Below are 22,072 nucleotides of genomic sequence, written 5' to 3'. Positions count from 1 at the left end.
TGTAATCACGCCACCGTGTCCACTGCTGGCAACAAAACAGCTAGCTAGGGAACACAGGTACAGGGCCTTGAACCTCAATTACCTTGGGGAGGCAAAAATTAAACACTACGTTTTTTTTTTGCCAAGGCGGGCCCTTTGTTTGAAGGTCAACCTATTCCTCAACAACAACGAAGACGACAACAGGTGGCGAACTGTTTACTTCATAGGGGTCTTCAGGGTGAGTCTGTTCGTGACAAGCAGGAAGCACACGGTCGTATTTCGTCTGCCTGCAAACCGCTTTGATATTTTCTTGGTCCATTCCTTGCTGAAGTCTTCAAGACGTAAGTAGTCTCCTTATTATCTAGTGTTCACCGTCTTCCTTTGTCATTAGTTAGATATTATGATTTACGGTGCCTGTGTACCAAAAAAGTTATATAGTACTGGCATTTGTTTGTAGGTAAAATGCCTTCCCCCTTAATCTGGCCCCTAATTCAATATTTATTTTCCTGAAGTGAAGCGTGATGTTATGTTGTGTGTAGACTAAATATGGTGACTGGGGTTCGACCGGTGCCACCTGTCGTACTATAGTTGTCTTACACCAAAATAGGCAGTCTGCCATACTCTCCAAGCAGAGGTTTGGGCTCATTTTTGGCGTGTTTTTAGGCTTTTTTATCGGGCTTTCCTTTTTGTACTGGTACCTTTTTGTGCTGCTTGACCTGGTGACCATACTACGGGTCGCTGGGCGGCAATAATTGGAACGGCCTGCTTCTACGATCGGCCGCGGGTGACGAACAAACTCTGGCCGGCCGGAACAAACCTCAGCCGACCCGTTGAGTATGGTGAGGCAAGAATACATGTACTAGAGCATAAAGAAACTAGATGACCCACTTTAATAGCATTAATTTCTACTTAACAGGTTTCTTCTTTATTTTACATTTCTGCCTGGGACTAATCCCTGAAGTCATGTCTACATGTCTGGATATTCCCAACAGGACAATGTGGTTGTTGACGGTATTTCTGGGTTTGCTGACCGTGATTTTGGCTACATGGTTGCCGGGGTACATCAGACGATGGCGGATGCCTCCCGGACCATTTCCCTGGCCGATCATCGGAAACATCGCCAGTGAGTACTCGGAAGGCTACTGAGAACATAATTTGCATGTCAGGCAGAGAGCTAACAGGGGGGCTAAAATATGTTAGACCAAGTGCTACCTAAGGTAGCACTTGGTCTAACATATTTTAGCCCCGTCCTACCATGATGAAAAAGATTGAAATGTCTTCTTTACAATATCTGCATTTCAATTTAAACTACTAGAACTACAGCTTGCAGTTCAAAGAAGGCCGCTAGAGTCCAATAAATTTAGTAATGTCTTCCTGAGACCAAAGGCTACATGTAAGACTGCACGCTAAGCGAGAATCGCATAAACCTCTTTGAATACCTATTTCCAGTACTTGGTGGTAAAACGTATCTAACCTTCATCGACCTCGCTAAGAAATACGGAGACGTGTTCAGTGTGAAGCTGGGTATGGTGGATGTGGTCGTGCTGAACAGTCTGGACGCTGTAAAGGAGGCTTTCGTGAAGAAAAGTGCAGAGTTCGGAGGAAGACCCAAAACACTGACAAGTAAGAAAATCATAACCACCAGTGATCAGAATGTAAGGTACAGGAGGCACTAGGCTGATGCCATTTCCCTATCTGCCTCTCTACTGCTGTGAATGCATACATTCTCATCATGACTACTACAGAAAGGGTAATATTTTTTATTAAATGAGTCGACAATGATCTGCATGCTTGTTGCCTGTCGATTGTGATGGTGCATACATGGTGTGTAGCAAAAATGTTATCTTCTGTTGATTAATTAAATGTGTTTGCACCGATAACCATAAACCGATAGGGGTCCTGCCTCCAGTGCAGATCTCGCCTATTTCACACAGTTCGGGACATATGTGTACACATCTTCTGTTATCAACAATTCTTTAATGTAACATTATCACGAGTTTACCAGTGCAAATGTACAATTGCCAGAAATATGTTGCATTTCTTCTTTTATTCATTTGTTTCTATCTTTCAGATGAGATATTGACAGAAGGCGGGAAGGACATCGCCTTCACAGATGACAGTCCGACCTTGAAACTGCAGCGGAAACTTTTCGTCAGCGCCCTCAGGTGAGATTGAATAGAACTGCAAGTGCAAAGGTTAAACAGGTTCTAAAAAGTTTCATGAAAGACCCATCATATATCATATCATATCATATCATATCATATCATATCATATCATACTGTAAGTACCCTATTGATTTGATCTTTGATACCAAATTCCAGGACGTACGCGTCTGGAAAAAGCCTACAAGCCATAACACACGAGTCTTTGAAGGACATCATCGCTGATTTTACCGACATGGAGGGTGAACCGGTCGATCTTGAGGACTACATGTATAAAGTTGTATACAACATCATCTGTGCCGCTTCGTTTGGTGTCAGGTAAGCTACTGGATACTGCATATAACATCGTCTGCATTTTCACCCAGAATGCGCATAGGCTTGGCATCATATCATCCTTTGTATCAATTTAAGATATATTGGTTTAATATTTGTTTGATTCGAAGGAGCTGCTTCATTTCACATATTTCGTTCCATTCATATTTCCATTTTCGACAGGTACAAAATGGATGACAGTGATTTCCAACATCTGCTGCAGATGAGTAAAGATGGTCTGGAAATTCTTAGCGGCGGACTTCTTGCTGACATTTTTCCTTCTCTTGCCTTCCTCCCCACCCCTGGTAAGTACCAGACATACACCCTTTTCTTAAAAAATCTACAACCCATATCATGTTAACATTTTATATGATAAGGATTTCTACGAAGATAGTTACTTCTGGGTACGGCAGTATTGTTTTGAATGGGTTCGTCTGTGGGTTTGTGTGTATGTTTGTTGGTTGACAGCACATGGAAGATTAACAAGCAGAATGACAGTTCAAAAGGCCAGATACAGGAAATTGGATGAAATTGAAGGTACCAGATTAGGTCCCAGAATCTGGCCTGGAGCCGGTAGGTATGATGGTCGCCGTGGGGGAATTCAGGACTCCGGGATTGCACAAGCAGCCCTCTGTCGCTGCAAATTTCTGTCCTAGTCCCGATGAAAGTACGTCATAAAATCCGCTCGGTTATTTCTATTATAAAAATTCAGGAAAACCCCAAATACCCCCATGCAATTTCTTGCTGCTTCTTGTTTGCTTTCGACAGCCAAGAGTGCTTGTCACAAGATGGCGGCCAATTTCATGGAGTACTTCAAACGTCAAGTGGACCAGCATCAGAGGACATTCGACCCCGGTAAGAACTTTGAGAGTACTAACAGAATTAATTTTATTTGGAGCATAGAAAATAAGAATAAAGTTGAAAATATTGATGAATTTTATATAAGACATTCCACAGTTTTTAGTACACACGTGCAGACACAATGGATGGCCTTAAACTTTGACCTCAGACCACAATGCATCATGACTGCACACGCGCACTAGGAACTGAGACACGGGCTCATTGGATTCGTTTCAGACAACCTTCGTGACATCACCGATCACATGATCAAGGCTCAGAAGGACGCTGAGGAGGAGGGGATCCAGGACGTCAACTCTCTCACAGACACTCACCTCAGGCAGACCATTAGCGACGTGTTCGGTGGTGAGGATGACATTTTATATTGATGTGGTCACATTTCAGCTTGAAAGTTTGTACTTTTTGGTGACGCCTCAGGGGGAACCTAATGGTGTACAGTATTGTGGGCAGTTTGCAAGAATTATAGGAATTGTACGGGAATTGTATCCATAGACATGGAATGTCCAAGAATATGTACTTTGTTGTGACTAGATTTTACTGGTATTAGAAAAAGAGAAAAGCTGTACAAGGCGTATTATTTGTGTCTATCCCTTGTCTAGGGGGCACGAACACGACAATCCACACCCTCCGCTGGGCCGTCCTGTTCCTCGCTGCCCACCCGGAGATACAGGAGAAGGTGGCTGCTGAGTTAGACAGTGTGGTGGGCCGTGACAGGCTGCCTGAGCTGTCCGACCGCGAGGCTACTCCGTACACGGAGGCGACCATCCATGAGGTGATGAGGAAGGGCTCTGTTACCCCGACATCTTTGCCGCGGGCCACGTCTGTAGACACAACTCTGAGTAGGTGCTATTTCACGTAAAATTAAGCTTCCAAGAAATAGTCTATTAGAAGATACATTTTTGTCCCACGTTATAACAGTCGCCAAGCCGGCATGTTTTTGGTAGGATAACCGGAAACACAATATTTGTCCCTGGAATAGTGGAGTTGATTTTTCTACTGCACATAGGTTGTCGGAAAAAGTTTGTTGAAGTTATTGAAAATTGCAAAATATCTGATTCTTTGTGAATAGATTTTTGGCTCTCCTCAAACTAGAAACTTTTTGTTTTTCATGACTTATTCGTTCATGTGCACAAAACTCTGAGGTATCACAATAAAGCACATGTTGTTGATATCAACTATCAACTTCTCTCTAGGAGGTTACCACATTCCTAAGGGTACATGGATCATACCGAACCTGTGGGCCCTGCACCATGACCCTGCTATCTGGGGAGACCCTCACACCTTCCGCCCTGAACGATTCTTAGACGAGGACGGACGGCTCATCTCCAAACCGTCCGCACTGATGCCTTTCAGGTATTAAATCAGTAGACACTGATCTTTCATATTCCGTTCATAACGGAAGAATATGATACTAGTACAATGTATGTTTTATTCTCACGTGCGCGAGAAATCTCGGTATACAGACAAGAGAGAGAGAGGGAAAGACATTGACACACAAAGAGAGACAAGGAAAGACACTGGTACACGAAAGTAGACAGCTAGGGAAAGACAGAGACACATGCCGGATAAGCAAACAAATACAAATATGGAGAGTGAAAGAGAGGGTATAGGGAGGGAGGAGAGAGAGAGAGAGAGAGAGCGATAGAGAGAGGGGGGAAGGACCGGGAGGAAGGCAACGTAAACTTTACCTTTATGATAAAGTACAAACAAGTTGTGAGTTAATGTAATAGGCCATGCTGTATCTGCCCCAGTGTTGGACGCCGTGCCTGTCCCGGTGAGGCTGTGGCCAGGGCAGACATGTTCCTCCTGATGGCGGGACTGGTCCAGAACTTCCGCTTCTCCATCCCGGAGGGGGAGGGTCCTCCTGACCTAACAGCCGACAAAGACGCAGGAGGAGGGTTTGTGTGCGTGCCTGTCCCGACCAAGGTGGTGATCACGTGCAGGAAGTGATCGTGTGATCAGCCTGGAGTGGAAAGATCCCAAAATATTGCTTATCAATACTCTAGACATGCATTAATTACATATGTAATGACGTCATATTCCATTAAATCATGACTTTCTATGTTGGCATGAATGCACGCATGTAATCTTAACTGAGTGTCTGGTATGTCTTTATGTATGTATGTATGTACGTATGTATGTATTGCTTTATAATTATGGTACAACGCTCACAGTTGGTATCGTACACTTAGTTATGTGGAAGACGGAACACGACCGGTGATTTCATACTTCAATGAACTATTTAGAGCTTTAGTAAATTTCGTTATTTTATTTTATCACATTGATTATGGATAGACTGTTGTAATTATCACAATGAATTTACTCTACTCAACTCATACGTTTCCTATCCTGTGTAGAATTCTATCATGTCAACATTCATCATGCATTATGCAAATAACCCCACATTTACATAATATATGCATGGTGGTGTTTATTTTTTAGCTTATATACTTAAGTTATACATGTCACAGATATGAAATTCTCCCATCACCCTCTTACAAAATACTCCATACCCCAAGGAAGAATATTCAATACACCATCATATATTCAAATATCGTCAGAAGGGATTAGACTGAACTTCTTTTTTTATATTTCTAACTTTCAAAAACTGGAATACATTATTGCAAAAAGATGAGATAAGGTCCAGAAGCATATTGGGAAGTAGGGTAAACTTTACATTGTCTTTTCGATTTAAGTTGTCCTTGTTTATTGTATTCGATAGGGTTTTTCATTTCTTACATTATTTTCTCTTGAGATAATAGACCATTGCCTCCTGATTTTACATTTGAAACTGTTTTGTGGTTTCACATGTTTGTTACTTATGTTATATACGGCCATGCTTTCTGTTCAATTTTATCTTTAAAGATGTCAATAAAAAATACCCATCACCTAAAGTCTAGCTTCAAATATCTAACTTATACAAGTACAATACATGTATCTAATCATACATCTAACTCATACAAGTACATGAATTTCGACCATTACTTATGAAAGGAACAGAATATCATTCAATTTTCATCTTCCCGACTTGGCAAAGAGTTGCCATTTTTTTCTTGTCTCAAATATAAATTCAAATCGTAATCTGCACACTGATTATATATTATATATGCCAGCATGTTATTGTTTTTTTTCTCTCCAATTCACCCTATGCTGATGGCAACTTCTGCTCCTTCGAGCTTCCACCAATCACTTCCGGTGGTCCTGTATCTATTTCCGGTAGGTCAGGACCACCTTGTAGGGTGCAGGTTGGCAGACTTCTCCACCTCCCTCTTCACTGAGCTGAGGTCAGGAGGCGTCTCTCCCTCCGGGAAGCTGAAGTGGAAGTTTTGGACCAGTCCTGCCAGCAGGAGATATGTGTCCGCCATGCCCATTTTCTCCCCTGGACACGCACGACGGCCAACACTAAGGAATACATAAACAAGTGATTATCACAAGGTGAATGGTACAAAAGTCAGAACTTTGTGAACTTATGTCATTTGGCCTCTGTACACTTCAAGAAGCCACACAGGCGAAAGCGGTCGTGTGACAGGCTGAATAAAAGTTCTAAACGGGAACTACGCGGCTCCAGATGTCTTACTAGGGACGTCGACGACTGCCTATGCGAGATGTCGGTCAGCTTGAGGAATGAATAACCTCTTTTATATTCTACATAGGCTTTGGTTGCACATTCTTTCTCACACTCTTTCTCTAGCTGATCTGCAAGTAGCTCTGAGCCATGAGACTGATTTGAAAAAAATACCAATAGTACCAATAGGAGCTCAAGATTCTCCATCTTCATCTGTGAAAATTGGTCCAATAGAAGTTCATGAATCTATGAAAACCAGCCACCACAGCCTCCAACACCGGTCCTAATAATATGCATAAAAGAGCTATAGAAATGACCAACATGTGCGATAGAATCATACTGACCTAAAAGGCATCAAAGCAAAAGGCTTCGGCATCAGATTGCCTGTCTCATCCAGGAAGCGTTCCGGGCGGAAGGTGTGAGGGTCTCCCCACGTGTCCGGGTCATGGTGCAGGGCCCACAGGTTAGGCAGAACCTCTGTGCCCTTGGGAATATGGTACCCTTCTGTGGGAAACGGAGGTACAGGCTTTGACTAATCGTGTAAAGATGCTGGTAGGCTCCTCGCACACTACAGTTTTGAATGTATTGAATGTATACATAATATCTGGCGTCATAATTCTTGGCCAAAGTCTATGACCAGGTGTATGAATTGTATTCACGGTCTGTGCAATGTCACAATCGAGTCAGTGAGCGTCAGTCGAGCGTCATTGAAAAAGGAACGAATTGGTGTACGAATTGATTTTCAGAACGATCTTACTCTAAATTAAACTCGACCAAATTCGATCATAGCAAACAACCTGTTTTGCACACTACGTCATTTTGAACAGGGCATGGGGTTCCATATCCCGTACTTTTTGGAGTGAGAATAATTTTTTAATACATTAAACTCACGCAGTGTCGTATCTGCAGTCGTAGCATGAGGTAAGGACAATGGATCTATCAGTCCCATTTTCAGCACTTCGTTGACAGTCGCCTCCGTGTACGGAGTAGCCTCGCGGTCGGACAGCTCAGGCAGCCTGTCACGGCCCACCACACTGTCTAACTCAGCAGCCACCTTCTCCTGTATCTCCGGGTGGGCAGCGAGGAACAGGACGGCCCAGCGGAGGATCTGCGTTGTAGTCTCCGTACCACCTGTATTAAAAGTTGTAAGTTGCAAGTTACTAGGAGTTATTCTCACCAAAGGGAAAAGAGGCTGTCTCTACAGTTGTACGTTTGTGTTCTAAAAATGAATGGCTGTCTGTACAACACCAGGAGACTATATGTATATGTATGTGTATCTGTATCAGATCTGTATAGCCGGTATCGGCGTAACACACCAGCTGTAACAAATATTAGAGTTAGGGTACCCTGAGGTGGCAAGAGACATTTTTGATCGGGAGGCATAGTCTGGCTTATCAAATAGACATACTTGACAAATGCTTTGTACAAAGAGACCTTATGTCAAACCCACCAAGAAAGACATCCGCCACAATCTGCCTGAGATGCGTGTCTGTCAGAGCACTGGTGTCCAGGTCTCCCCTCTCTTCTGCCTCCTTCTGGGCCTTGATCATGTGATCTGTGACGTCACGCAGATCATCTGAAGTGAAATAAACATAGATAAGACTGCCGTGTCATCGTGCTGTCGGTCAGTATCAGTCTGCGAAGAACCCATTTTCTTTGAAAGACATTGAAAATGCCATTCTAGCTTTGTGTGTGGCTTAGTAAGGTACGTGTGGTTAGCTAACCAATGTTAGCATTAGCTGACCAATGTTAGCCTCAACATAGCTATTCATAATATTGTGATAGAATTGAAGGACAACTAGCAAGCAAAAAAAAAAATACACCTGTTTTGCTGTTGGTGAGGCCATAGGGATATCATTCTCCTGACATGAAGTGTTCAATCTTAGTACATACCACCATCAGGCTGACACTAGAAGTTGAGTTGTATGCATCACCACCATTACTCGATACCGTCTTACTTGGGTTAAACTCCTTGCGGTGCCGGTCCACCTGGCGTCTGAAGTACCCCAGTAAAACGTCCATCAGTTTCTGCAAGTCAGTCTTTGCTGTGTACAGACAAGTATCAGAGATCTATTGAAGCTTATGACTTAGTTAGCAACTTTATATATTCACCCCCTTCGCACTCTTTCTAGTGTCCCCACCCCCACTCCATGCAGCAGTTTGGGATGGAAACAAATTCATAGAGAATATATGTATATATAAGCCACCAGCTACATACCTTGATTAGGTAGGAATCCAAGTGAAGGGTAGATGTCGCCGAGAGGAGCATCTTGTTTGAAGAAATCCTCACTGAATTTCTTCAGATTCTGGAAATCTTCATCCTCCTGCTCGAACCTGTATACGTAAATATCATCAAAATATGAATATTTCTAACTAAAATTCAGAAGTGCATGTTACCGACACAACACACTGCCAAGAACTAGTGTGCGCATTTTGTTAGAACAACATAGGGGATTCAAAACACACACACACAATTCTCAGTCACTGACTAGGGTTCTCTGTCATCGCAGCCTCCAGCACTTAGCCTGAACTAGGTACGGCTAATCGCTGGAAAAAATAGTGACTACCTTGGTATACTACTCCATTTATTTTGGGCAATTTCTACTACTTTTCTACCGTAGAGGCTATCTGCTAATTGTCCTGACTGTCAGAGCTGTTGGCGATCAATCTTCTCAGGACCTTTAAAACCGATAGAAGGGCTTCTGAAAGCGTGATTTACCAGACTATATTAAAGAACTAAGTGTAAACAATAACCACTGATATCTTTACCTGACACCAAAGGCAACTGGACAGACAACATTGTACACCAGCTTGAAAATGTGGTCATTAAGATCCACTGCTTGGCCTTCGACGCTTGCAAGTTCACCGATGATGTCTTCAAGGGCTTCGTGGGCTTCAGTTTCCAAGGTCCTGCCCGAGGCGCGTTCCCTGAGGGTGAGAAGTGGCAATCAATCGTAAGACGGCTGACAATGGTTCACTAATCTTTCCTATTAGTTCCTATTTTAAACTAATCGTTAGACGGCTGACAGTGGTTCGCCACCCTTTATCCAATTTCGTTATCTTAGTTTGTTGATAATCGTTGTATTCGTTCGGAGTATCTGAGAACTAACCTGAGGGCACTTTTGACGATCTTCCTGTGCTGTTTCCAGGCCGGGCCGTAGTCTGTAAAGGCCATGTTTCTCCTGTTTTCCGTCCTAATGTCAACTACAACACAACATAACAACAAGGGTTTTCACTCTGATTCAAAGCGTAGTTGCATGGCATGCACTTCATAAAGTCTACCTTGTCTTGTGTAGATCACATTTCCAAACCGGTGCCCCACCGTTTGAATGTAAATTGTATAGTAAAGAGAGAAATGAACTGTATAGGTTTGTGCAAAAACCCATTTTCCTACTTCATACACTTTTAAAAGCACTGTAGAAAAGTCCTAATGCAAATAGACAAACCTTCCAACGAAAACATATATGTTCCTCTATTATAACTAAAAAGCGATGAGACGTTAAATTTATTTAATGATACTTAGTTTGAGTTTGTATAATGTTCATCATATTTTGTTGTGACCTGTACTTGGCCCATTGTGGCAACAATGTTCAATAATGGTCGTCATTGGTGGTGGTCTCTTGTTAACATCGACAGGGCCCCCAATGGGTCACGGGTGATTTTTAATCGATGACAAACTTTATTAGAAAAAGATAAAAAAGGCCATGCTTTTCTGACCAAATTTATTTTTCGTATGTCAACACTGGATGCATATCACATATGGGAGCCGTACTCACGGGACTGGGCATGCGGCCTGCCTGCAAACTCCACACTCTTCTCCACCAAAGCTTCCCGCACGGCAGCCTCGCTGTTCAGCACGACCACGTCCGTCATGCCCCGTCTCAGGCTGAACACGTCTCCGTACTTCTTGGCGAGTTCGATGAAGGTCAGGTGGAATTTGCCTTGAAACGCTGTAATATAATATTCAGTTGCTGTTCATGTCCAACATAGTAGAATATCAGAAGCAATGTCTTGGTTGTCACGTTCTGGTTCCCTTCATACAATGTATGAAATGAGCATTTATAGTTATTTTAATATCAAGATTTGCTATTTCTATGGAACATATACTAGTAGCTGGTATCTACTTCTGGTAGCTGGTGTGTTACGCCGAAGGGCGTTTATACCGGCTATACCGATACAGATACTTCAATGTAATGTTGCCACTAAAAATGCGCATAGTTCTTATTCCTCTGGATACACCGGCAAAAAGCGGACCAATTTCTTTGTATAGTTTTCTTTTTAACCCATATTGAATAGTTAGATCACTTTTTAGTACTTACCGGAACGATTTCCAATGATTGGCCATGGAATCGGACCTGGGGGCATCCGCCGCCGCCTGATACAGTCCTTTAACCAGGTTACGAAAAGTATAACCAACAGACTTGTAGACAGCGTTATGAACCACATCATCCTGCAAGGAAATGATTCGAAAATGCAAAATCAGGGCAATGTAAGGTTACGATACCGCGAGAGGGAAAACAACACAGCAACTACAGACAACTACAGATACAATTGCATGATATGGTGCCTGCACAACAAACATGCACACACACAAACACACACACAAACACACACAAACACTCAATGACATACCTCAATCGGCTTGTCCAAGAGCTTGCTTTGAGTTGCAGGCAAGGTCCAACACGGCTAGGTGTGCTGAGTACTCGTACCGGTCGGCCTGGGTGACATATGGGGTCTGGTCTTCCTGGTTTATTCACGGTCGTTAACTGTGACACTCTCACTCGTTTGTGTGGATTTTAAACCAGTCTAGTTATGCACAGAGAATAGGTTTGCCGTTGGATGATAACACTTTCACTTTGTGATCTAGTGTTGTTTTGTCTTTGTGTTTTTTTTTAATGTTTGTAGCCCCACCGGGCACCACCCCCACCACCCCTATGGATAGAATAGTCTAGTCCTGATGTAAATCTGGGGCATTATACGAGTTGTCTGTCGGTGACAGTCAGTGCACAAGAGTCTCTGAAAGACACAACATATTTATTGATGGATGCATAATTGTAGGTAATTTATACTATTGCACGCCGATTCATATCACTGCATATTGTTGAGGAGTCTGTGAGCAATGTCTTTTTGGTGGCAGGACAGACCAATTGATATCGCTTGTCCGGTTCAGCAAACAAAACAACGAGGGGCGAGGGGCGTTACGCTCAGCGGCGAGAACACATGTCACTAACCTAAGGCTTATTAAAGAAAACAAGTTAAAATCAGAGCCAGGAACTCCTAGATCGATAATAATTACAACCCTTTTGATAAAAAATTCAGATTATTTGCGAAATAATTTGAGAGATTATGGTGCCGACTTGTCCTGGGCTTGGTGCCGAGTTCTCCTGAATAGCCAGGGGCCGAGTTGTCCCAGGGGCCGAGTTGTCCCAGGGGTCGTGTTGTCCCAGGGGCCGAGTGTCTTGGAATCACGACACACTTCGATTACTTCTCGCATTGCATCAAATGACTCTCTACACGTCATCCCTGCATTGACTCAAATTGTCGTTTCACTGACTACATAATCGAACTCCTACTATACTTCCGGGTATTCAATAGATAGTGATTCTCAAGCTGAAACAAGTTACAAATACAGATTTACAGTGTCTTTCGTGCACTGCGAGTTTGTAGCTATACAGATAATACTACAAGGTATGGAGAGCTCTAAGGGCTTTAAATGTACACAACAAACCAGAGGTGAATAAATGGACACGAAACAAAGCATCAACGTCCTGTATTGTAATCCTAATTACCTTCGCCATAGGACTATGTTATCGGTAGAGCTTGTATGTGTGTATGTTTGTGTGTGCTTATGCGGTTTAGCACGATAACTCAAGAAGCTATGGATTTATTATCATTATACATTGCGTTTATTGACTTCGTTCATTTACATATTAAAATACATGGCAGCTTCATTTGTATACAAAGAGGCTGAATTGCACATTTTAAGCATAATCTATATATTACATGATCAACATGATAATAAATCTATATCTACTAGTATATTAAATGATCAACATGATAACAAATAATAAAAAACATGTATACAATTACATTATCAGATTATGATGATGACATTATAAGGAATTGAAAAGGTTCTTAATAAGCTGTAATAATGAAAGGTGGGCGTTCAAACGTTTAGATTTTGCCATAGTACTGCAGCGGAATTTACAGTTTTGATATTTCGTGATCACATATGTGAAAGGACACAGCAATGTGCCTGCAGCGCTGCTTTACTTTTCCTTCTTCTGCTGTGCCGTCTTCGTGCCGGTATTTTGGTACATGGTCATCAGAGGCAGCAGCACCCTGGTGGCGAACATCTCCTGGGGAAACAGGCTCGCGATCCACAGCTGTGGAGAGGACAGGGCAAACGATAAGGAAAGGTTACGCGATCTTGCACTTGAGACGTCACGGCAAGCAACCTGATAGTGTGTATTATCATCATCATGTCGACCCGGTAGGACTCTGCTACTCTCTAAGCAGAGGTTTGGGTTTTGGATTACGTTTATCGGGGTTTCTTTTTTGCACTGGAATTTTTTTCACTTAACCCAACACGCCAAATATCACCCAAAAGCCAAACCTCTGCTTGGAGAGTAGGACTCTGCACCAGTCTCGTCTACACCACTCTATCTACAATGGCTGACTTGAGGTCTTATGGTATACATAATGCATATATAATAGTAAGTATTACATGTATGTTGCTGATACAGTTGGTGATTTTGTTTGACAAGCAACGTATACGTAACTTAACTGAGTCTACTGTTGCAATGACTGACACGACATTCCAATACGCTCCTCCTCCTTAATTACCATGAAGACTTGTAATAAAACTCTACAAACCTGCAAAGAATGTGCGAAGTAGCCACAGGTTAGCCCCGTGAGCCCGACTGTTGTCAGGGCAGAGCGAACGAAATCCGCCGGGGTGGGGATGGTCGCGTTGACGGGTTGGTTGTCGCTCATGTTTGTGGACACAGTCCCGGGGATGACAGTCTAGAAACAAAACAAGAACTGAAGACACTGTGTCTGCTAGTAGGCGCAACTACATACAGAAAAGGTCTGGCCACGTTTTCACACTTTTTCCACAAGTCAGGACTGGACCCATTTTTCCACCAACCCCTTTCAGACATAGATATGATTTTTGACAATTTTCTCAGTATGCACATGCGTGAGAAATGTTACAATACCTGGGTACAGGAACTGAACTTATTACCACTTCATAATGTCAGCCACGTGATCAAACCACGTATTGGAGGTCAAGTTCGACTTTGGTATTCTATAGGCATGTATTGTGATCAAGGCTTGATGTGATTAAAAAATTAAAAGAAATCCATACCTGTACAATGATACCCTTTCCCTTGTACTCCACGGCCAAACTACGAGAGAAGTGCGTCACAAAGGCCTGAAATTGTGGGAAAAGAAAATTCTCATAGCATCATTTCGTCCAGCATCATAGCGTCATCTACATTTTAGGCGTTTCCGACAGTTATATTTCACCAGTGAACTGATGAACGAAATCAGGAAAGACAATGAATGCTATCTGAAACATCGTCGGCTTCGCAGGCACGCTAGCTTTATTACACTGTAAGACCTGTTACACCCAACCTTTGCGCAAATTTTGCATGATGTCAAATTTTCATCGGCGCACATGAAAGATAGTGCATGTGGGGTTGTGTTCCGTAGCGGCAGCGTGCTCGACTCGAAACCAAGAGATCCCGGGTTCGAGTCCTGACATGCTACCGATCTTGTGCCCTTGGGAAAGGCACTTGACATGACTTTCCTGAGTATTGTCTTGTCCTGTATACGTCCTATGCGTTGGTGGCAACATAAAATGAGTTGATATAACTTGAGTGTGCTGTCACCATGTCTAGTCATGACATGTTGGAATATTAAAAAAATATAGTGCGTAACCTGTAACAAACCTTGGTGGCTGCGTAGATAGTCAGCAGAGGAAAGGGAACCGTACACGAGGTAGAGGAGATGTTGATGACCACGCCATGTTTCCTGATAGGCAACACAGAGATTATCGGATGTTTTGCACTCACGTGACTATGACGTAGTATTGTCCGCCATGTTAAATGCTTAAACCTGGAAACTGTCTACTAGATCTGGACGTATGTAATATAAAAATTTAATAAAGATGACATTACCATGATGAGCTCAAATTGAAATATGCGCAATTACATGACAACTATAATACTGTCAACTAGACCCTTATAGATATACACATACCAATCCATACAGTACGTTCTAGTATTCCAGATTGAACCAAGCAAGGTATATTGGAATATGGGTTGGCAAATGGAATTTTGGGGTAATAATCTGTTGATTGAGACGCAAGCAGTTTGACGTTACAATGATGGGGAAAAACTACTAGTAGAGATGTTGTATGCAGCGCAGTGCTAGTATTATAGGTTCCTTCCAAACGTATCGTGCCTGGAGACGTAACCAGACTGGAGATAGTGCTCTGTGATTGGCTCTGCTTAATATCAAGGCTTGTTTGGCACATGCAATCAAAGCCAAGTACAGAAAGAATGGCATCTTACCGCTCCACCATTCCTGGCAGCACAATCCTGGTCATCTGAAAATCGACGTAACTATTTATACAATGTTTTCATTTGCTTCACTGTGGTCATAATCTCATGGGGCAATTGATGTATATGGCTCTGGCCAGAACTCCTGTTTCTTCTTCTGTCAATCAATGAAACAAACAAATAAATAACCAATATGTTTTATTTATATTTTAAAGTAAGGAACAAATTATATGGCACCAAACAAACCTTGATCATGGACATCACATTGACATTCACCATCTGGTCATACATCTGGATTGTAAGAGAATCAATATGTTAGTCAGAATACACTACACATACTTTACCAATTACAAACATTTGTAGTACAAACAACTCATTTACAATGGGCAATGGGCAAATCAGGTATGATAATTCACACTGTATTTCATGGCCAAAAATGCAACTTCAAAATTTATAAATGAATTACCAGTAACCTTGTCTTTGTGTCTTTGTAGGAGACGTGTTTGTTTGTTTGTTTGTTTGTTTTCTACTTCTGTACCTACCTTCTCATCTATGCCTAGGAAGAAATCTGCGGGTGCTCCCGTGCCTACATTGTTCACTGGGGATAGAAAGATAGAAACGTTAAGTTGACCTTTGACTCTAGCTCTCAGGTCAGGTGACGATCCTTCAGAGCTTAAGAAAGATGACGGATGCTGATTCTGAAACCTGAACTATATTTCAAATAGCCTAAATTCTCATCGACATTGATTGTTAGTTATTGTTTAATCCCTGTATTTTCCCTCGGTTTAGAGTTAGTTTTCCAACGGTCCTATCTTGAAACGAAAGGAAGGAACGACAAGAAGTTACTAACCAAGACAGGCAATGTCGAGTCCCTCCAACTGATGTTTGATGTTGTCGTAGATTTCAGTTGAACCAAAGTCTGCAACGACTATCTTTGTTTGGACACTGGATTTTTCTTCTGTGAATTAGAAGAAATTGAATCCAATGTAGGTTATTTGAGATGGTCTGAAGATATTTATGTGTCCAAGCTACGATACATAAAAATGCAAAAAAGGACTCCAATATGGCGGCGAACACAATGGTGACGTCACACGAAAACGCTTATATCAAGAAATAAGAACAAATGAAAAACCATTATAATGATATTTCCTCTCCCCTTATAAGCATCAGCAAAGTAAGACAATGATGCTTGCTGGACGCACCAATTATTGCTTTATTTGGAATTTATGTATTATTTGAAGAAACCAAGTAAACAAGAAACAGATGTTTACCTATGTTTGCTGCTACAGTCTTCAGTTTATCTTCTGATCGGCTGATCAGGACAATGTTCAACCCACGAGCTGCGAGCTACAAGAATTTTGTTTTAAAAAAAAGAAAGAAATGCCCACTGAATCAAAACACATGGTGATTTGCACATACTTGCAAGTACGAATAAAGAACAATTCGGAAGTTTTATTTTATAAGAATGTAGCCTGGCTACCAAACCTATTATAGCTCCCGAGTCCTACATCCTATTTGCGGAGAGGATGTAGGACTCGGGAGCTGTAATAGGTTTGGTAACCAGGCTAATAAGAATGTCTAATCTTCATAATGCTATGATTTGCATCATTCCAAGTAAGTCACTTTTCTTTTACACAACCACACTCACACACACCAATTGTACTTCCGGATAGGCAACTCTGTTCAGATTGTTACCACGTGTCCTTATATATGCTCACCCTGGTTTAGAGTTTTACAGCTCACGAGGTCCCATTATGCTTTTTTTTATATTTGCACCACCTGGCGATTTACAGAAATACTGAACATCTAGTACTGTATTTCACACACACGTGTCCTAGCTTCCTCCCATATGGATAGAGTGGCACCAGAAGTAAACACATGCACCTTACCTGTTCTGCATATTCCTTGCCTATTCCATCGGAGGAGCCTGTAACAACTGTAACAAAAGTTTAGACTCTCTTTATGTACAAACGTGTGAAAATGAATTACAAGAAGTCTACAAACAACACGATTCAAGCTAGGGGGTAAAGTATTCACTTCGATGAAAGGTCAAGCACCTTACTCATTGTTATAACTATTTATAACCAACTTCTTATACTCCCTTCTTACCTGCCCACCTTCCTGCGTAATTTCGAAAGTCCAGGGACAGCCCAAGAGGTCCAGAAAGCAGGTAGAGTCTTACTGTCTGCCAAATGCCCCACGACACCTTGAGGCCGATATACGACAGTGCAACTATCCCGACAAGTTCCAGCGAACTGTCGACGAACAGCGCCATGTTGTCCGCTCTTATCGGCTTAATAAGTAATGTTTGAAAAATGCCTCCTTGAAGTTAGGTCACGGTAACTTGTTTACACAACGTACTTGCTGATCTAAAATGTAGCAATGCTGAACACATTTTGGTATAAAAATCTGAAAAGTATAGACTTCTATTCCTTATTAGACTTATATTCATTTCGAGTTATATGATGTATTCACGGTTTGACCACGAACGGGATCTGAGAGGAACGATGTCGTTGTACAATATTTACATTTCTCAGAGTGAGCACAGTGCTAATATTGCAGTTACGCCCCCTGCGACTTGTTCTCACACGGTTCTGGGACGCAAAATAAAATAAACGCAGTCCATATTTGGGACCGCATTGTAGATACATTTTTCTGTATATGTGTAGATATGTAAATATTGTACGTTTGGGAATACATCTATAACAGCGACACCTGTACTGCAGCGCAATGTGAACCAGTCAGAATTGTCCTGAGAAAGGTGACAGACGGTCACCGAAACGTCGGCTGAATAAAAGACTTGGTTGTGTAAAAAGAGCCTCTTTACTCAGTGACGTATTACCAACCTGATAAAACTATTCACGGATCGATATATGACATGTATGAAACGGGATCGAATCGCGTTCCCCGTAAGCTCTACATATGTCTGTCTATTTTACCATGAGCAAATATGGAATAGAAGGTCATAGAAGGACGGATTCATACTTGAGTTATCTGACTCAGAATGAGATATAGGAAATTTCACACATACATAACATTTGAAATATGTTCTATCATTGTAACTTACATCAAATACGTGAAGAGATTTGTCAAACAAAATCTTCGACTTTATAAACAATGCACAAGTTTATTTCATTCTTATTAATATTAGATCGAGTGTTTCAATAGTAATACATGTATCTTGAGAAGTGACAGCATGTGTCATATCATATATAGCATAAAGACTTTCTTCAGTAACTACAGTATTGTTTATCATATGATGTAGTTATAGCCTGTCTGTTGTTTTATGTTTGTATTAAGTACGTTGTTCTATGTGCCATTGATTTTTGTATGGTTGTAGATGTTTGTGTTATTTTCCCTTCTTGGACTGCTGACGTCGACCCTTCATACCAAACTCTCGGAGCCTCTTCATGGCAGGCAGCTTCACCCATTCACAGAACACGTCTTGAGAAAACAGGCTTTCTAACCAAATCTGAGGATGAGGATAAAACAGGTCAATATGGGAATTTATAATGCCACGTATCATTGTTTTTAAAACAATATTAGACCTCTACGGAAATAGGGTAGTGACAATCTTCTTTCAGTACAATGAAAATGGCCGTCATTGTAAATGTGTATTTTCTAGATCTGTAAACCCAAACACCTCAATATTCTTTGACAATGGGGGTGTGTGGGGGGTGTATGATGTAATTTACTCGTGTGCGACATCACTTCTTGGGTACCTTTAGCCTTGACTTTGAACTATGAAAACCATCACCAACCCTCTATACTACCACCGCTTCTTGGACACGAAACACACAAAGTCACAAGTCAGCCACCCAAAACAATACTTCTGAAGCCGGAAGTAAAAGTACTACTGACCTGTAGCGAGTGCGAAAAGCAACCCGATGTTTGATTGGCCAGCCCCACTGTGTTCAGGGCAGAGCGAACGAACGATGCCGGGGTTGTCACAAAGAAGTTAGTCGAAATGCGGCCAGTCATTTTGGTAGACACAAATGACGGTGTAACAGCCTGAAAAAATACACAACTCCACTCAACAACTAGTAAACGCATTAACGTAATACACACGCTCACACGTGCACGCACACACACACACACGCACGCACGCACGCACACACACACACACACACACACACACACACACACACACACACACACACACACACACACACACACACACACACACACACACACACACACACACACACACACACACACACACACACACACACACATACATATATGATGCGTACCTGTACAATGACACCCTTATCCTTGTACTCCACCGCCAAGGACTTGGAAAACTGCAATGCAAAGGCCTGGTAGTGAAAGAAGAACAAAAACATGTGAATGTCGCACGCAATGTTGTAAGTATCTCGGTAGACGAATTCATGATTTCATTTAATACTTTTCATTTCATAATCTGTATTGAAGGCGAGCTATTGTGGGGAAGAGTTGTATCTATCTATTGTGGTTTGTGATATATTATATTAGAACTTTATTGCATGACAATTGCACAAGTTACAATGTATGGCAAACTACATAAAGAGAGTAACAAACAATAAAATTAATGTTGGATAAGACCTAATGTCGAAGGATAACCTTAGTGCCTGCGTACACAGCCATCAGGGGAGCAGGAGCCGTTGCGAGTATAGAAGAGAGGTTTATAATCACGCCTGTCTTCCTGAGATAGAACATATGTCCTGTGATTATAAATAACATTGGTCCGTTGCAACTACTCTCCAATCAGAGGTTGGCGAGCGAGGAAGATTGTGGCATTTCTATCATATGATCCCGCGTATGTCGCTACACTCCACTGGTGGCAAAGTTTAGTGGAGACTATATGTTGTCACGAGGTATACATACATGTATGCTTAGATCGTATTCATGCACTTCCCATTTCAATGAAGCAGCTACTGACCACCATGTTGGTGTCCCTATTTACAATTCAAACCCATCGTAGCTCAAATTTCAGACGTATATTTTCTATGCAAATTTTAAGTGTCCTTCTATGAGTTGTGGCTGTGGACATTCAATGTTGGTTATTTGTTAAAGAGTGTAAGCTAGGATTCTACAATGCAAATAAGGACACCAACATGGCGGCGGACACAGGGATGACGACACGTAATAATACTCTATAAAAGGAATGTAACATGTTTTACAACTTACCTCTTCACCATTCCTGGCAGCACAATCTTGGTCATCTGGAAGTTTTAAAAATAACATCTTTACTTTTTAAAAAGCGTTTGTTTCATTTCTGCTGTAATCAATCAACCGCAGAGTAATGAAATAATTCAGCAAGCATACTCAATAAAACATACCATGATCATGGAATTCACGTTGCAATGCACCGTCTTCTCATAAACCTGGGGAGGATGGATATTTGATTTCATTTCAAATACAAACATTATTCGGTTTTATGTGGCATCGGTTCAAGCTTTCTACTAGCTTTCTAAATTAGTATAAAACAAGTTACTCATTTAGAAATCTAATATAATATTGATTCTCCTATGCTTACATTACGCAATAAAATTTAAAACATCAATGTCAGTCTGAACCATATTTTCATATATAGATAACTTTAAGTTATGCTAATGATGTACTTTTACTCACTCTCTCTGTCGTTAAACCTATTGCGAGAATTGAAATTAGAGTGTATTTGTTAGAGGAATATGTGTTGCTCGCTACTTGCACACAAACATTACCTCGTCCCCACAATTCAGGAAGAAATCAGGGATAGCGAACGGCGTCATGCCCACGTTGTTTACTGGAAAAGGGAAGTGAAGTTGAAAAGCTGTATATTCAGAACTTATTCGACCTCAGGTCTTTAAACAAACGACTGATACCGTTTTATTCAGTTTGGCAGACAAAAGTATTGGAAAATTTGGCCCATAAGAGATTTTAAAAGTGAAAACTGTAGTTAAAACTGCAATGTTTTGGCGTAAATGGCTGTACCGACATCAATAAGTGGACGCATATGAGTATGAAGGGAATCTATATTTTGTACATGCGTATGCAAACTGTTGCAGTTGAAAACAAACTGTTTCATTTGAAAAGAAATTTCTTAAACACCGCAGAGTATATTTCATGAAAAAATCCTGAATCATGTCCTATCTTCTAACTTTACGATAAAGATGTAATGGATGCGGTATATCTTTGATAAATCAATCTTTTTCATTTGATAAAAAAAAAAACACAAATCTACCATGTAAAGTGTCACTAACCAAGACAGGCGATGTCGAGTCCCTCCAACTGATGTTTGATGTTGTCGTAGATTTCGGTCGAACCAAAGTCTGCAACAACTATCTTTGTCTTGACTCCAGCTATACCTTCTGTAAATGAGGTTGTAGCCACTCATTCTAATGTTGCATTTTCTATTTTCTAGATTATTTTTCAATTGATTTTATTATGAGTTTCACTCCGTACCTTAGGTTGTGTAGCTCAGTTGGTTTGCAGAGTATGCAGACTATATAAACTTGGACAGGACAGTTCTAATGTGTCTTATGGCTGGAGGTGGTTTGCTCTGCCAGGTTTTACTGAAGGTTCCTTACCTATCTCTGCTGCTACAGCCTCCAGTTTGTCTTTTGATCGGCTGATCAGGACAATGTTCAACCCACGAGCTGCAAGCT

The 22,072-nt window shown here is 41.5% G+C and overlaps 4 protein-coding genes across 4 annotated transcripts in view; 1 reads left to right on the top strand and 3 right to left on the bottom strand.

Annotated features, from left to right (window-relative positions):
• Positions 1–5: 5 nt before the first annotated feature.
• Positions 6–5,626, top strand: LOC109481179 (steroid 17-alpha-hydroxylase/17,20 lyase-like). The gene is made up of 11 exons (XM_019783683.1): positions 6–320; positions 972–1,102; positions 1,429–1,602; positions 2,051–2,144; positions 2,301–2,459; positions 2,637–2,758; positions 3,222–3,308; positions 3,531–3,656; positions 3,911–4,150; positions 4,505–4,664; positions 5,063–5,626. Exons 2-11 carry the CDS (start codon positions 976–978, stop codon positions 5,259–5,261), a joined length of 1,488 nt encoding a protein of 495 aa, XP_019639242.1. The 5' UTR covers positions 6–320; positions 972–975; the 3' UTR covers positions 5,262–5,626.
• Positions 5,627–5,639: 13 nt separating this feature from the next.
• Positions 5,640–12,008, bottom strand: LOC109481124 (steroid 17-alpha-hydroxylase/17,20 lyase-like). Its single transcript, XM_019783616.1, has 11 exons — positions 11,509–12,008; positions 11,196–11,326; positions 10,653–10,826; positions 9,987–10,080; positions 9,646–9,804; positions 9,095–9,210; positions 8,835–8,921; positions 8,327–8,452; positions 7,768–8,007; positions 7,221–7,380; positions 5,640–6,713 (listed from the first exon to the last, which is right to left on the bottom strand). The coding sequence occupies exons 2-11, from the start codon at positions 11,323–11,325 to the stop codon at positions 6,533–6,535; spliced, it is 1,467 nt and encodes a 488-aa protein (XP_019639175.1). The 5' UTR covers position 11,326; positions 11,509–12,008; the 3' UTR covers positions 5,640–6,532.
• A 776-nt stretch (positions 12,009–12,784) lies between these two features.
• Positions 12,785–17,725, bottom strand: LOC109481147 (very-long-chain 3-oxoacyl-CoA reductase-B-like). Its single transcript, XM_019783648.1, has 11 exons — positions 17,553–17,725; positions 17,333–17,379; positions 16,715–16,790; positions 16,294–16,401; positions 15,986–16,041; positions 15,690–15,734; positions 15,456–15,490; positions 14,832–14,913; positions 14,246–14,311; positions 13,753–13,902; positions 12,785–13,262 (listed from the first exon to the last, which is right to left on the bottom strand). The coding sequence occupies exons 1-11, from the start codon at positions 17,716–17,718 to the stop codon at positions 13,146–13,148; spliced, it is 948 nt and encodes a 315-aa protein (XP_019639207.1). The 5' UTR covers positions 17,719–17,725; the 3' UTR covers positions 12,785–13,145.
• Positions 17,726–18,583: 858 nt separating this feature from the next.
• Positions 18,584–22,072, bottom strand: part of LOC109481080 (very-long-chain 3-oxoacyl-CoA reductase-like) — a 4,470-nt gene continuing 981 nt past the window's right edge. Inside the window, exons 2-10 of the mRNA XM_019783551.1 lie at positions 21,995–22,070; positions 21,668–21,775; positions 21,149–21,210; positions 20,765–20,809; positions 20,613–20,647; positions 20,046–20,127; positions 19,697–19,762; positions 19,305–19,454; positions 18,584–18,915 (exon numbers count right to left, since the gene is read on the bottom strand). Of these exons, the coding sequence (XP_019639110.1) occupies positions 18,793–18,915; positions 19,305–19,454; positions 19,697–19,762; positions 20,046–20,127; positions 20,613–20,647; positions 20,765–20,809; positions 21,149–21,210; positions 21,668–21,775; positions 21,995–22,070 (747 nt within the window). The 3' untranslated portion in view covers positions 18,584–18,792. The remainder of the gene's footprint in view (positions 18,916–19,304; positions 19,455–19,696; positions 19,763–20,045; positions 20,128–20,612; positions 20,648–20,764; positions 20,810–21,148; positions 21,211–21,667; positions 21,776–21,994; positions 22,071–22,072) is intronic.

Source organism: Branchiostoma belcheri, unplaced genomic scaffold, assembly GCF_001625305.1.
Source record: "Branchiostoma belcheri isolate BF01 breed outbred unplaced genomic scaffold, Haploidv18h27 scaffold54, whole genome shotgun sequence".
In the NCBI taxonomy this organism is placed as follows: Eukaryota; Metazoa; Chordata; class Leptocardii; order Amphioxiformes; family Branchiostomatidae; genus Branchiostoma; species Branchiostoma belcheri.
This window is presented reverse-complemented; position numbering and strand designations above follow the sequence as displayed.

What these genes read in the sequence shown, in the direction of transcription:
- LOC109481179 (XM_019783683.1), top strand. Translation starts at nt 976, where the DNA reads ATGTGGTTGTTGACGGTATTTCTGGGTTTGCTGACCGTGATTTTGGCT. An exon ending in TGCCTTCCTCCCCACCCCTG is followed by an intron (nt 2,759 to 3,221) that starts GTAAGTACCAGA and finishes TGCTTTCGACAG; the next exon opens with CCAAGAGTGCTTGTCACAAG. An exon ending in TCAGAGGACATTCGACCCCG is followed by an intron (nt 3,309 to 3,530) that starts GTAAGAACTTTG and finishes GATTCGTTTCAG; the next exon opens with ACAACCTTCGTGACATCACC.
- LOC109481124 (XM_019783616.1), bottom strand. Translation starts at nt 11,325, where the DNA reads ATGATGTGGTTCATAACGCTGTCTACAAGTCTGTTGGTTATACTTTTC. An exon ending in TGGATTCCTACCTAATCAAG is followed by an intron (nt 8,922 to 9,094) that starts GTATGTAGCTGG and finishes GTCTGTACACAG; the next exon opens with CAAAGACTGACTTGCAGAAA. An exon ending in GACTGCAGATACGACACTGC is followed by an intron (nt 7,381 to 7,767) that starts GTGAGTTTAATG and finishes CGTTTCCCACAG; the next exon opens with AAGGGTACCATATTCCCAAG.
- LOC109481147 (XM_019783648.1), bottom strand. Translation starts at nt 17,718, where the DNA reads ATGGCGCTGTTCGTCGACAGTTCGCTGGAACTTGTCGGGATAGTTGCA. An exon ending in GCAAGGAATATGCAGAACAG is followed by an intron (nt 16,791 to 17,332) that starts GTAAGGTGCATG and finishes AAATTCTTGTAG; the next exon opens with CTCGCAGCTCGTGGGTTGAA. An exon ending in GAAAGGGTATCATTGTACAG is followed by an intron (nt 13,903 to 14,245) that starts GTATGGATTTCT and finishes TTTTGTTTCTAG; the next exon opens with ACTGTCATCCCCGGGACTGT.